Source organism: Pleuronectes platessa, chromosome 5, assembly GCF_947347685.1.
Source record: "Pleuronectes platessa chromosome 5, fPlePla1.1, whole genome shotgun sequence".
Classification (NCBI taxonomy): domain Eukaryota; kingdom Metazoa; phylum Chordata; class Actinopteri; order Pleuronectiformes; family Pleuronectidae; genus Pleuronectes; species Pleuronectes platessa.
This window is the reverse complement of record NC_070630.1, coordinates 16089466-16104826: the sequence shown is the minus strand read 5'-3', so window position 1 is coordinate 16104826 and position 15361 is coordinate 16089466. Positions and strand designations below refer to the sequence as shown.

At 41.6% G+C, this 15361-nt stretch overlaps 1 protein-coding gene across 1 annotated transcript in view; it reads right to left on the bottom strand.

Moving 5' to 3' along the window:
• The window catches only part of hip1 (huntingtin interacting protein 1), a 41290-nt gene that overhangs the window by 9737 nt on the left and 16192 nt on the right, over positions 1-15361 (bottom strand). The window contains exons 2-17 of the mRNA XM_053422333.1: positions 12231-12294; positions 11431-11573; positions 11262-11318; positions 10416-10496; positions 9510-9586; positions 8843-8904; positions 7127-7267; positions 6768-6825; positions 6499-6574; positions 5118-5261; positions 4320-4417; positions 3568-3640; positions 3265-3448; positions 2618-2706; positions 1961-2077; positions 1549-1650 (exon numbers count right to left, since the gene is read on the bottom strand). Of these exons, the coding sequence (XP_053278308.1) occupies positions 1549-1650; positions 1961-2077; positions 2618-2706; positions 3265-3448; positions 3568-3640; positions 4320-4417; positions 5118-5261; positions 6499-6574; positions 6768-6825; positions 7127-7267; positions 8843-8904; positions 9510-9586; positions 10416-10496; positions 11262-11318; positions 11431-11573; positions 12231-12294 (1566 nt within the window). The remainder of the gene's footprint in view (positions 1-1548; positions 1651-1960; positions 2078-2617; positions 2707-3264; positions 3449-3567; positions 3641-4319; positions 4418-5117; positions 5262-6498; positions 6575-6767; positions 6826-7126; positions 7268-8842; positions 8905-9509; positions 9587-10415; positions 10497-11261; positions 11319-11430; positions 11574-12230; positions 12295-15361) is intronic.

Genomic DNA, 15361 nt, shown 5'->3' with positions numbered 1-15361 from the left:
GTGAAAAATGAGGTATTGAGATTCAGAGAGATGGAGGAGGACAGGAAAAGTGACAGAGTTGATGAGAAAATAGAGAGAGAGGAGAGGGAACTGTGCACGGAGGGAAAAGGGAGGGACAAAGGCAGTCACAATCACAGACTGAATATGAAGATGGAGACGTCACAGCTCCCCAAACATGAAGCCAAAGACCCTGGGTCGCCCCCTGGTGGTTGGCTGCAGTATGTCATAAATCATGCCTCCTCCATGTTAACTGATGTTACTTGTACCAAACTAAGGCTATATCCACACTACATTTAAAAAATATATATTGTTCAATGATGACGCAATGATGATCACCTGCAAGATTGGTTCTTATCAGACACCAGTCCACCTCCAGAAATTGACGGCAAAATATGTTAACACTTAGTGTCCCTGATCTTATTTTTCACCAATGTTGTTCCTTGTTTGTATTATTTTCTGCTAGTAAACAACAACTTCATACTTCTTATATACAGTCTATGTTCACAATCAATCAGTGAGTGTGAGCGAGGAAAATACAGGCCTCATAATTTTTTTTATAACTTCTCATTGATGCATAAAATAAATCCTTAGCCTAAGAGAAAAAGAGAAATGGAGGGCGTGATGGGATGGATGATAGTTTGAAGATAAAAACATGCACAAAAACAGTTGTGTGACTGAAATTGGAAAATGTTGTTTGAGTGTGGTGGAATGTTTCAGCTTGCAGCCTGCACTCGCTGAAAGACGCTCGGGTGTGGTTAACCATCACAGTCAAGATCCAGGATCTGTTCAAATCTATGTTTTAAAAGTCTGACCCTGGATACAGATGTTATTATATTACTTGTGTCTAGCTTTCCTCAGTTATGGTAAATGAACTGTATTTATATTGAGCTTTTCTTTTATAGACCACTAGCAGCATTTTAAGGTCAAATTCACCCATTCAGACGTACACAGTGCTACTATGTGCAGCACTTTCTTCTTTAAGACACCAGTATCTAGTCAAGGACTCTGGTAGGCAGACTGAAGGAGCCAGGGATTGAAGCACCAACCTTCTGGTTAGTGGACGACCCACTTTACCTCTTGAACCACACTCTCATGTAAAAGAAGTCATAAAAATGATCCTGAAAACAGATCCCAGGTTCGACTGATTCATGTGGTGACTAATGCTTTAAAATGAGATCATCAGGTAACTGATGACTAGGAAACGAGTGCTATCCTGTTATTAGATTCTATTCAGACTGTAATCCATTAGGATTATACAGGTCCAAGGTACAGCATTTCATTTCAGTTTCTTTTAGTGGGACAGAATATTGAAAATTAGTTTGGTAACTTTTCAAAGAGTTTAGTTAGCAGATGTAGACTTAGCTTCAGAAAATACTATGAACAGCTAGAGTTTTAAACTAAAACGGGTTCCACAGTGTAACAACACTTTGAGGCGCTCATGGCAGAGAAGTGTGGACCGCAGGCGTAAATGTCCCAACACGTTTTAAAAAGAAAACCTAGTAGAGTGGGTGTAGTCTTTCTCGAGTAAGAAATGTGAGAGGGAGTAACCTGTTGTGAAGAAACCATGGTGGTCTTCAGGGAGTCCAGCTCCGTGCGGCTGGACACCAGCTCTCTCTGGAGCTCCTGGAGCTGCTCCAGCTGGTCCCTCTCCTGAGCAAAGACACGTGGAGATGTCACTTCAGATAGATCCCGTCAGCTCAGGTTGAAAACACGGATTTAAAACATTTCAGCACGGATAATAAGAACACAGGACTTTTCAGAAGACTGCACAGGGGGGGCCCACAAAGCTAATCTGTACCTTCCTATTCTCCTCACCATCAGACCTCTGTATACATGCACCCTTAAATAACCAGGTTTGAGTTCATCTCCACATCTTTGTCAGACACAAATCATTTGGCTGCAAAAGGGGTAAATCATTTTTTATGTTTGTCAGTGATAAGGACTTTCTTCTCCTCCTCACCTGTCTGTCTGCAGACTCCTGAGCTGCTTTCACATTCTCCTGCATCTCTCTCCTCACCACCTCCACCTCATCCTGTGCCATCTGAGCCACCGTCATCTGCCGGGTCACCTCTGCGTTCTACACAGACACACAGAGAAATTATCATAAATCTGGTGGTCTAAAAAGAGAGCAATTAAAGGAGACATATTATGCTTTTTCACATCTTCTATTGTTTTATTTACTACTTCTGCAAAGTTTAAAAGTTCCTGTTTCTCATCAGTAGTCCGACTGATTCTTCTAATGCATTGTCACATTATTAACGCCTAGAGGCTAAATTGACACGCGCCCGAGAAGCCAGGAAAGCAGATGCAGATATTTCCAGAACGCACTGGAGGCAGTTGCCAATCACAACAGAGATGACCAGCTTGTCAATCACAGCACACTGGTCTATGTTAAAGAGACGGGAGCCAAAATCATGTGTTTCAGACAGAGGCTGAAAAGAGGAGCTGCAGCGATGTGTGAGGAAAGTGATTTCTTGCCTGAATATTACAGCATGTGAACATTTCAAGCAAGGACTTAAATTAGAAATGATGAACCTGAATATGAGTATGTCTCCTTTACTCTAACTTGGAAGCTCAATGTTTTATTAATCAGGTGTGAGTCAGGTATCTTTCTCACCTTCCTCAACAGGTCTGCATGACTCTGAACCAGCTCTGTGTACTTCTCCTTCAGCTTGGTGTAGCGTTGCTCGTTGGCCTGAGCTTTTTCTGTTGAGACAGAGACAAACACGATTATCTGCTGAGGAAGCATCAGCATCATCTTCATCATCATCATCATACAGTGAATGATTTCAGCATGTGAGGAAATTGCTGATTTAGTTTTTTGTGTGACAAATATTAGATCTTTAGGTACCTTCCTACCTTTCCTGGTCTTATTTTGATGAGAGAATTTCTCTATTGATTTGATATTTTAGTTGCACAGAAATGTATTTGGATTATGTCTGTTCTTAGTGTGTTCAAGCACATGATAAAACACATATACCTTTCCAAAGTGGGCTTTCCTCACTACAGTAAGATTAGCAACCATGTTTGCCACAACTTTTTAATATCTACTGTCAACACTTTTCAGCACCTTAGCAATTTTTTGCTCCATATATCCAAGATAAACACAATAAGGGTCTAAAATATAAAACCATGCATGTTAGAATTGCTTGTTTGTTCAAAGATATTGAAATAATGTCCCTGCTCTGTATAAGGGTCTATGGTGGAACACGCTCCTCTGTAATATAGCACCAGTCAGAGATTAGTTAACGACAAGATATTTACTCTCTATCTCCGTCAGGCTTCGCTGCTCCTTCTCCGTGTCCTCTCTGACCCGCCTCAGGTCGTCCAGCTCGGCCTTTAGGAACTCGCACTCCCCCATAGCCTGCAGCCTCAGGTGGCTCTGCTCGGCCAGCTCCGCCTCCAGCTCGCTGACACGCCCCCTCAGCACCTGACACAACCGACCGCTCTGGAGGCGAAAAGGAAAGAGAGGGAGAAGTTAAGATGATTCACTTCTGCAGGGTCTGTGTGATGTTTTGGGATTTGCAACAAGGTGTAAAAAAGGAACTGGAATCTTCAAATCTTCACCTCCACTCTGAAAGACTCCAGCTCGTCTTTGAGGGCCTGGATCTCCCTCGTCAACTGTTCAATCAGGCGATCTCTGATGGACACAGACAACATATCACGATTTATCCAACACATAAAGAAACAGCTGAATCGAAGAACTGTATTATCAATGGTGACAGCCATCATCGGTTTTATTTTGGCTCATATTCTTTATTAACTTTTAACAGGTTTTTACAGTTAATATGATCAAATAAAACATGTACAGATATCTCTGCTGTACATTCATACTTAGAGAAGATAAATGTTCTTTAGATATTCCTTATGTGTATATGTTTTGAGAGTGTGCACATGACATAATACGAACTAAATGGTCCTCAGTCTGAATATTTTCCACAAAGACGCCTAAAATTGGTCCTTTGCCCAATTTAAAATTCACAAAGATGTAACGTTAAGATCATATATGAGGGAGTGTTGGTTTCAATTTGGGTTGAAGAGGTCGAGTACAGGGAAGCTAATGATTTAAGTGATAATAAATTCAATAGCATTTGGGGCTTTGTAACCGAGGTACTGAGTAACCAGAGTCTGATTATGAACCAGGCATTTACATGTTTTTGTGGAGATGGGACATTTTGTTATAGTTTTCTTTACTAATTACATATAGTGAAATACTTTATTAAGTTGTTTTGCTTCTTGCAGATTCACATATCACCATAGCAGTTAAATAATCTTTATAAAAAAGATCAATCTTGAAATTATGTTGTGGAGAGACTTACTTGTCGTCTTTGCGCATCCCGTTCTGACTGTTGAAGTTGAACGGGTCACTGGCCGCCGAGGTGCCAAACAGGTCGTCAAACTTTGTCTCCACGGCAACCTGAAGGTTTAAAATAAGAATGTTAAAAGAAAACATATGAAAATCTGATTAAATATAGTCATAAAAATCACACTGGTACAGATTTTTGGGGGGCGATCAATACCTAAATTTGGGTATTGATTTACATACTTTGATTATGCAGTTTGTAGGAAACATAGTCATTAACTTAAATCGACCATAGTTCTATAGAGCAGGACTAGTTTGGATTTACAGCTAAAAAAACATTTAATATCCATTAGACCAAAACTGCTCCTGCTCAGTCTGGTATCCGGGGTGTTCTGCAGCTGGATGGTGGATCCAACATGGATCTCATTATAACATTATTATATCCAATATCATAAGAAGACTAAAGTATTTGCTGCATTTTTGCGCTTCAAAATACAACTCTTTGGAAGTCAATATAATAAACGATGACATGCGATCAAAATATAAACCAGATGTTTAGAGTAGTTTTACCAGTAATCTAAGAAATAAGTGGTTTCATGTGGGAGTTTCAGAGAAGCAGGTTATTCCCTGATTTATCTCATCCTCTTTCCCTGTTTGTGTCTAAAGCTGATGTTTTTATTCAGGGAATTTCAGGAGAGAATATATTTTTGATGATCGATCACAGCAACGCACTCCGTAAGACGAGGACACTTTCAGAAGCGATGCACAGCGTCAAAGATGGCACCATTCAGGGACACTCGTCTTGTGTAGTTACCGGCAGTGAGGGGACATCTGTGTCCACCAGGTCGTCCGTCTCCACCATGTGCTCCGACTCGGGGGATGAGGACTCAGCGGGGATCACGACCACGGGGCTGATGTGCTCCGACAGAGCTGACGCGCGCAGGAAGTTGGGAGGGTTCTATAAGGATCACAAGGCACAAGTCTGATCAGTATATATTATCAAATGTTTTACTGTATCCATTGAAGCATTGACCACAGTGGAGCGAGAAATGTGCAAAAATGTCCCTTGTTTGTCATCAGTGTGAACAAAAAAAAAGCTGTTGTATTAACTTTTCCGATTAAGATGTAAATTATGTCAATATATGCTGTATATGTTTGATAGGGATTAAAACTGAAAATCGACAGACTAACCCTAACCGTAACCCTTTTTGGAGGGTTGATGCTGATACTGATATTAGAATATATTAACGACATATAGGCGATATATACTTAAAAACAAATTGGCAATAAATCCCAAGATGTCAGTATCTAACCCTCATAACCAAGACATGTAATAGACCTGATAATTTACAGTTTAACAATAAACTTTTATATAAATAACTATAAATAAATATACATCTTTTCTGTTATTTCTACTCGGTAAAATATGAGTTTTCATATCAGCAAACATAGACATGTATACTGATATGTTGTTCAAATGCTCAGTGTCCATTTAACTGCTGTTCACACTATTAACTACCCTTGTTCTGATTGTAAACTTGTTCTTATTATACATTTTGACCTCTGAGATTGTTGTACTGCTTTTTCTCATTCAATGACATAAAGCCTATAAAAGTGATGAGATGCTAAAGAAAGATAAAAGCATTAAAAGCTAATTTGACTGTTATTTCATTCATAAAGATGAATACAAGGCACTAAAACATGTTTTAAAAAATGGTCATTTGAATATTAAGAGTCAGGATCATGCAGGTCAATGATTTATAATAAATGTCTTTGTCATCGCTAGATCACTTCTAGTGGGAAGTGGATATGAGTTACACCCACACATAAATGTGAGTAAGTTTAGCCCAGCGTGTGAACAGTGTGTGAAGTCTTGTTTCTCATTTACATTTTTATCATTGAAACACATTCTGTGATAGCCCGTCAGTGAAACAGAGGATGGATAAAAGAGTGTGTATGAAAAGAACAGACATAATAAGAAACTGTTGGCAAATTTGAATTAGATTAAAGGACTGCTGAGCTCCAATGAAGAATGAAGTGTTTGTAAATGACCTGTGTTTAAAGAAAAATCATCAGAGCATGTTGTTAAGAAATGATTTCAATCGTAAAACAGAAACCTGACATAATGTTTCTGTCATGGGTCGACTCTGGGCTTAGGTGAGGTTAATATGAGAATAAATGACGGCTGTCCTCACCTCAGGCAACTGTGGGATCTGAATCAGCCTCTTGAAATACTGCAAGTTACTGGAGCGATAGAACAGACTCTTTAACCTGGAACAGAGAGAGAGAGAGAGAGAGAGAGGAGAGAAGAAGTTTAACATTGAAAATTCATTGAACATGGTGCTAAGAGCTCAGACTGCTGGGTCACACTCGGTCAGAGAGCACAGTGCTGTGACTGACTGTTTGTGTGTGTGTGTGTGTGTGTGTGTGGGTGTGTGTGTGTGTGTGTGTGTGAACGTCTTACTTTTTAAACTGCTCCTGGAAGCGATCTCTGTGGCCCTGGAGAGTGTCTGCTGGAAGGCCTGGAGGTGAACACAAACACAAGCACATTAGTCCTAAGCCCTGCAAACTGTATATATATATTGTGGTATTTATACATGAATATGTCAAAGATAAAGCTAATTCAACTACCTAATAAATCATATTAGTTCATCCTTGAGTCAAACTAATGGTTTTAACCTAATTTAAAGAAAGACGTTCTTGAGATATTATGTTCACAAGAGGAACAACCCAACAAAATGATGCCTCCGGCCATGTTTCCAGCCCCGACCAATGTGTATGTGTGTGTGTGTGTGTGTATGTGCGTGTGTGTTAGAGACTCACAAGAGTGCAGCTTAAACAGCAGCTTCACGGTGTAGTCATACAGGTGGCTGGAGTCCAGGATGACTTGGATGAGGGGAGCCAGGCGACACTGACCTGCTGCCGTCACCGACACCGACCGGGACATGTCAAGAGAGCTGAACACTGGGACAGGAGAGAGAGAGAGAGACACACACAAACACACAGGTCAGATCAATAGATGTATTCACATGATCTTTATCTACACATACCGACTTGTGTGAGATACAGTTTTAAACACAGCAGGAGCTGCCGTACTCCCACACATACCAGGGATTATTGATGTGAACACAAAGGCCCTGTTCACACCTGGTGTTAACATCCATCCTGAGAGATCCATCATCCAATCACAAGTGGACAGTTCAAAGTTCTATCCACTCTGAGTATAGAGATGTGTCCAATGGCAGTGTGTTTGTGTTTGCGTAAAAAATGCATTTGACTAATTGTGAAACTAAAGTGGGTCAGAGGACGTTAGTTGAGAAGCGGTCCAATATATATGGCCCAGGCTGTGGCCACATGTGACTGGATCACTCAGGACAGGTGTTAAGACCAGGTCTGAATGAGGTCAAAGACAAATACTTGCATGAGGCTCATCAATCCCAACTTTATCATCAATCAATCAGCTTGTGCTGCTTTGCTCTCTGATCACTTCTCTGCATCGGGCCACTAGACCTCACTAATGAAGTATGTGAAAGCAACACAAAGCTCAAAAGGCATGTTTATGTGTAGGCAGAAAAAAATGGAGCCGCAAAGTGAAACACTAACGCGCTTGTTAGCGACTCAGCCTCCATCGTTACACCCCGCTTTCATTTCCCTGCTTTGCTGCCTCACAGCATCTCCAGAGCCAGAGCCTGTGTGTGCGCTGCAGAGGTGTGGTTTCCTGCACAGCTTAACACACACAGACACACACACATGGACACACAGTCACACCTCAGGCCTGGAATCTTTACTCTCAGATGACGTGATGCTTTTAAAATACTCCAGACCGGGGGAGGAAGCTGACAGCAGCCTTGAGAAGGGTGTGATTTAACACACCCATGTGCAGTGGATTTTTTGGGGGCTATGAAATTGTGAAATGGGGTTAGTCATAGAAAATATTAAACTCGGGATACATGGACTAAAGTTGCTTATTTTGTCCTGAACACAAAAGCAGAGATATAACTTTGGTTAGTATCTTTATTTCTCTAGAAAGAGGAAAGAAGGAGGAGGAGGGAGAGATAATATCCTCATTAGGAGGTAGAATGAAAGGGCATGACAAATAGAGTCCACAATGAAATTTCCTGCCCCCTTCCTTTAATAAGGGGGGTGTGCACCATTTACAGCTTTTCTTCGGAGCTCCTGGGTCACATCCTAGCCGTCTATTTTTAGCTTCAGGCGTACTTTAAGAGAAATTAACCCGGGATGACTCACCCAGACAACAACAGGGGAGAGGACAGTGTGTGACCACTCACAGGCTCGCAGCACTCAGACGAGGAGGAGCTGTGATGGCACTGATGATAACATCAGTCCACATCCGTCTGTCACAGTGTTTGTCTTTCTGCGGAGCACCTCAGACTGTGGCTGCCGGTCTGTCAATGGTGCGAACATGTGTGTGTGTGTGTGTGTGTGTGTGTGTGTGTGTGTGTGTGTGTGTGTGTGTGTGTGTGTGTGTGTGTGTGTGTGTACATCGTCACTGGTCTGCCACAGAGATGACTAACTTACCACTGAGGAAGAGGTTGAGCTCACACTCCAGGTAGTCAAACATCTCTACGGTCAACTGAAAGCTAGGGAGAGACAGAGAGATTACACTTTTATGATGCCATTAGTAAAACACACATACACAAACACAGTGGTGTATCAATGACCTCAGAGGACATTAGTTGAACTTAATGAGGACACTCATTGGCATAATGCATTCCCTTACCTTGACCAACAAAACTAAATGCCTAACCTAAACCTAACCTTAACCCAATCTAACACCTGAACCCAACCCTAAAAGCATGTCTTCCCCCTCAAACCGCCTTTTGAAAGTGGGACAGACAATGAGGACCAGGCAAAATGTCCTCACTTTCTGAAAATGTCCTCACTCTGTAAGGTCTAGGCTCACAATGGTCATCACAAAAATATAAATACAAATACACAAACAAACATGTCTAGTTAATGCAGTTTTTTTATTTTTAAATCTCAGATGAGTTCCTCCTGTTTCTTGTTGGTGAACATCAGAACAGCTCAGGCAGATTGAAGTTTTATAAAAATCTCTAAACTAAAGTCTTTCTCTAAACATTTGCTTCACAACCATACAGAGTTCCTTCCTGTGTTGTCACTGTCTGAGTCACCTTCTGTCCCATTCTCCTTAACAATGACTAAAGCAGCAGCTCGCCACACTCACAAGTTGTTCACGTCGTTCTCTCCCGCCTCGTCCAGCTGCCTGTTGGACATCTGCAGGTTGCCAGGGAAGCGAGGGTTCTGAAAGGGAGAGGAGGCTTTAACATCATTTCACACACAGCTCAGCTCTACAGCTACTTCTCTGTACAGGCAGAAGACAGTGGATTGTTTAGGGGTTTTTAAAGCCGTCAACAAACATGGTTTATGGTTTATAATTCATGCATCTCGATGACCTTGATGCAATTTGTTGTATGTGTAAATATAAATCTGGATCTTGTGAATTTAAATGTGATTTCATAAAATGTACTGTTGGCGGAGGTAGGTGCTCTTTTTAGATTTCTTTGCAGGTTTAAAGATAATGTATACGACAGACGACAGAAGCCGATTGTGGATAAACTGACCCTTATGAAGTGTGTGATGTAAGAGTTTGTATTATTTCTGTCCCTTTGAGCTCAGGAGGTGTTTTCTTTGATGCACAGATTCTACGGCTCAAACTGGATGGTAATACGTAAGAATATATGGCAAGAAATTCGGCAAACAACAGACATGTGAAATGTAAGTAGATCAGAGGGTTAATGCTCCACATGTGTCTCATTTCCCTTGTGAGATTCTCCAGTTGTGCCCTACCCTCGCCCTCGGGGTAAGAATTACCCTCCAGCTTTCAGCAACAACTAACCACATCGTCCTGTGATCGCATCAACACTGGTCCCAGAGCCACCGTGCTCAGCTGTCTCATAAAAAGGCCATATTACAGATTCTTAAGAGGCCATTAGTGTAAAAGCCAGAATTCTCTATGAACCCGCCATCAAAAGAGACATGCTGGCACTAAAAGGAGCGTCTGAGACAAAGATAATGAGTGGCGAGGGAGGGAGACTGGCGCTGGGTTTTATAAGCTGGGCCGACGACTCACTTTGATGTGAAACTCCATTTTGGTGATGAGCAGTTTGAGGTAGATGCTGCAGAGCTTCCCGTAGCCTTCGCTCAAGTGACCCTGGGGGGAGGAGAGGAGAGGGGCAACAGAGAAATGTTAAGAGAAAGATGAGGAGAGACGTGATCAAAGCCAGAAAATGTAATTCCTTCTCCCTTGCACCGGAGAGAGGGATTGGCTATACGCAGCCAAGGAACACTCTCTTGCTGCACAGGCGATAGATACAGTGTGGAAACAATCTGAGAGTGTGAACCAAGTGGAACATCCCCAAATATACGTCCAATTGCTTCTCACTTCCTCTTTTTTTTCTTTCACACAGGAAAGAGAGGCTGTAGCCCCGGTCACAGGGACCCCACTTCCTGTATCCTCCTGCCTCTTGACATCAGCAAAAATTCAATCATGAAAAAAAAGGAGCATAGAGGCCTGCGCCCGAGTCGCTGCTGCTAATCACACCAGTAAATATAATCCATGAGCTGAGTGATCGCTCAATTTAGAAAAGCACTTCTCTATTTCTAGCGGTGTAATAGTCAATGTACTTTAGCTCTGTGTATAAAAAAAAAAAATGCTCTCAGGCTCTGACTAAAAGTAACAGGTTTACTGAAAAACAGGAGGTGATTATAGCTTTGATCATCACTGAGGTAGATGATTTAAGAATATTACTCATACAGGGGCGGGGGTTGAGATGAATATCAGTGAGCAGGACAGGTAATATTATTAAAAACAGCCCACTTGATTGAATGTTCCACCAGCGGAGAGGCAGAAGGTCGTATTCCTCAGGCTTCACGCTGCGATGTGACTAGATGAATATAAGAATCTGCGTGTTCTTACCCACATCCTGCTCATATCTGTTAAATCAGCCTTGTTCCTCATGGAGTCCTTAATCACCTGCAGGGACGTCAGCAGACACGGAGAGCAGGGGAGAAGAATTAGAAAAACAAAATAGATCCCACATGATGATTCTGTTTTCTGGTTTTGCTGTCGTGCCGTCGTTACGTACGTTTGGATGTCCGTCTCGCAGCAGCTTGTGGAAGACGTGGCAGAACTTCCAGCAGAGCACCGCGTTGCTGGAGAGAGGGAGCCGGTTGATGGCTGCCCAGAATGTGTGGGCGCCTTTTTCATGATGGGTCCCCAAGATGCAGGGTGAGAGCGGCAGTCAAGGATCAAAGGGTTAAAGTGCACGACATTGTTCTGTGGTGATAATCTGGATTGTGACCGATATTACATAAAATCGATTTTTTACTTTTTTAGTGCCTCGAACTTTTCTGTGTAGCCAAATCATCTTGATTTCCCCCTAGCGGCTAGTTTGTCGATTCTGGGCTACTGTAAAAACATGAGGGCCTCCGTAAAGAGGACCCTCTCCAAAAGTATATATAAAGTATTTAAATATAAAGGGTTCATTTTAATTTAAAGAAAAAAACAATTTGTACAATTTAGATGAAACAAACTAGTGAAAACAAATAGGAATATCTTATATAAAATTTCTGCCAAAAGATCCCTTTCACCTAAATCTTACGCAATGAACCTTTAATATAAGTTTAATAACTCCATTTCTAGAATTTTATAACTCACAAAAGCTGTCTGTTCCACACATGACTAAATTAGCTCTGCAGCGGAGGCACGTGGAGAAGATGGGGTTACAACAAGTTTGTTGTTTTGAACTTGCACTAACATAACCCTGCAGCCACATTGGAAACGCACAACCACACACACTCTCTCTCTCACACGCACGCACGCACACGCACACACACACACACACACACACACACACACACACACACACACAAAACAAGAGGATATTCCTGGCATGTTTCTCTTTGACAGCGACCTCCTGTGTGTTGATGGCCTTATTGATGCTGACAGCCTGTGAAGAGAAGAGGAGAAGAGAGAAACAGTCAACACAAATCAGCAACCAGCTTTTTTTTCTCATCGATTGCAGAATTTTTATTCAAGTATTAAGTGTTCCACTTGAACACAGACAAGAACGCATGCACACACACACACACACACACACACACACACACACACACACACACACACACACACACACACACACACACACACACACACACACACACACACACACACACACACACACACACACACACACACACACACACACACACACACACACACACACAGCGTAGAACCACCTGGGGAATGAGAAGCAGCAGTTTTTTTAGTAAAGGGTGATTGACCCATTTTTCTACAGACTTGGTATTCAAGGCAGCGCCTGAGAGGCCTGAGCTGCTTTTTAGGAGCTCGACAGCCTCAGAGGCAAACAGCTGTCTGAGACGTGTGTGCCATCACATCTCTCTTTACATGTCCCACCTGCGCAATACAGCCACCAGTTCAAATGAGAGAGGAAGAGGGAAAGACAATGATACAGTCATGGAAAAAAGGTAAATGATCAGAGCTCAGCGTTAGGGTTGCGTTATGTGTTGTGGTTTTGTCTGGTGAATTCCCTTATTTCTTACCACGGGTAAGAGATGATTTTCATTTGGCTATTTTTAGTAAAATAAGTAGTTAAGTCTTATGAAAGGTAAATGGTCTTATAGACCAATCAAATGCTTTGAACTGTGAGTCACATTCAATCACATGGGGATTCAGTGTCTCGTCTTTACCTCCTGAGCCATAGCGACATAACTTTAGCTAATTTATCTTGATATCTGTAAACATACTTTGATGTGTAAAAGCAGTGGAGATTAAGGGATCACTAAAGATCTGGATGTCCTCTGGGGACAACCAGTCTGTACCTAATGTTACGTTAGTCCATGCAATAGATGCCAAGAGGTTTTTCTCCAAACCAAAACGGTTGATCTCAGTTTTGGAAAAGTCGGAGAATCATCACAGTCGTTGGTATTCAACTTTTTCTTTGTGTCCTATCAAGGACATGTTAGGACGGCAGCATTATTAAATACTTATGAACACTGTGTTCCTGCATTCATTTCCAGATTTCCATTGTTTCACATATCAAGCCAATTCAGATGGTGTTTCTATAACAGCTGGCTGACAAATCATATCACACCAGAGGAAAATCACACCATGATTATTATCATGATTATCACACACCTCTAAACTCAGAAACTGAGCCTGAAAAACCAGACTTAAATTGATAACAACACTTAAAAACAAACATGCATTTTGTCTTATATTTTCCTGCACGGTATCATGAACTGTGAGCGTGAGGTCAGCAGAGGACGGGAGGCCTGTTTCATAATCTCACTTCCCACAGATGTCCCGAGTCGGCTCCTCCTCTTCCAGTATGTGAGCTGTCAGGACTGGAAGTTCACCGTCAGGAGGAGGAGGAAGAGGAAGAGGAGGAAGACGAGAAGGAATGGAGGGAGGAGGCAACAGAGTGCTAAAATTATAAGTAAAGGCAACGTCTGCGGTGTCCTTAGAGCAAACAAACAAATAGGCTACATAGTGTCACAGACTATGTTGAAGCCGAACATGTAGGAAAATCCCTCGAGAATAAAAGCTTAAAGCTCAAAGCAAATATGGGATTAGATAGAAACAATCGACCAAGTTTTGTCTTTATACAAAAAACATCTAACTTAAGAGAGAAATTCAGTTGAGGTAATTCACCAGAGCTGAGGGAGTGTGAGGAGCAGGAGGAATGTGGAGCTGGCTGCTGTTTCCACATCTCAGACTCTGAACTCCCTATCGTCAAACCCATCTGTGCTTACGCGTGTAACGCTGCCGAACACGAGGAGGAGACGCCACAACGTGTCGTAAAAGACGGCGGCAGATTTAACTGGCACAGAATTGGCTACACACAAGTTTGGGAGCTACGAGGCCAGCACCTGTCCTGTTGGATCAACTGTACAACCTTAGCCGTGAGTGTGTGTGTGTGTGTGCGTCAGTACTGTAAAGGTCAAACACAGCGGGGTTCACACTGTTCTGTCCTCACTTTGCAGCAGTGACCTGAAACGAGTCTGTTTCCTCTGACCGAGAGCAGAAAGCAAAAGGTCCCCGGGTTAAAATCTGAGCATCTGCTTTCCAAGAAGTTATTTCCTCCCCGTGAATAAACTTGGCTCTGGGCTCGTCAGCACAAATCACAAGTGAGTGGACTGATAATTGGACCAAGTTTTCATTCCCGGGGAAATTCCTGTCGGGCCTCTGCAGTACTCCTTACAGTCTTATCTCTACATGAACACTGTTACAGTGCAGGATGCATTGAAAAGGACAAGAGTGTGTGTAGATGTTGATCTCAGTTTGAAATTTATTGTGAAATCACAGACCTCTTGCCAAGCTCAATAATCATAAAATCAAGATCATCAATGAGCTAATGACTGTATTTCAAACTGCCTGTATAGAAAATAAACAGAAGGAAGTTCAGATAATTCCAGAGGACTTTTGAACAGCTGGGAGACAGAGAGAGATATTCACTTTACTTTTATTATTTAATGTGCACTTTCTGTATCTCTTTCCTTTACAACACAATTTCATTAATTGTATCATTACATTGACTTACATAACAATTTCGTTTAGGCTGTGATTTGAGATATATGATGTTTAAATAAACCAAATAAACTGAATATCTTATTGTTAAATCTCATTTAAAGTACATTTTTTCATTTATAGTTGTTTAGAAGACATTTTTCTACATTTATCATGATGTATTTAGCACAAAAATGTGACTTCAATCTTTTCATTATTTACGCTCCATTTCCATTGGTAGCACATACAACTACAGTTCGAGTCTCTCAGTATAAGTATTACGTATCTTTACCAAAATAATTGTTTTCTTTTCAACTTTGAGAAAAAAAATGTAAAATCAACCTCAGTAATCATTTTTACAGTCTGTTCACATCTGGAGGAAGTGCCTTTTGTGTCACTTCCTGTCACTGTCCTATTTGTTAATGTGTCGTAACAACAAATGCTGACATTATCTCATGTTGTCATCGGTACAAGGGTCACAGGAGTTT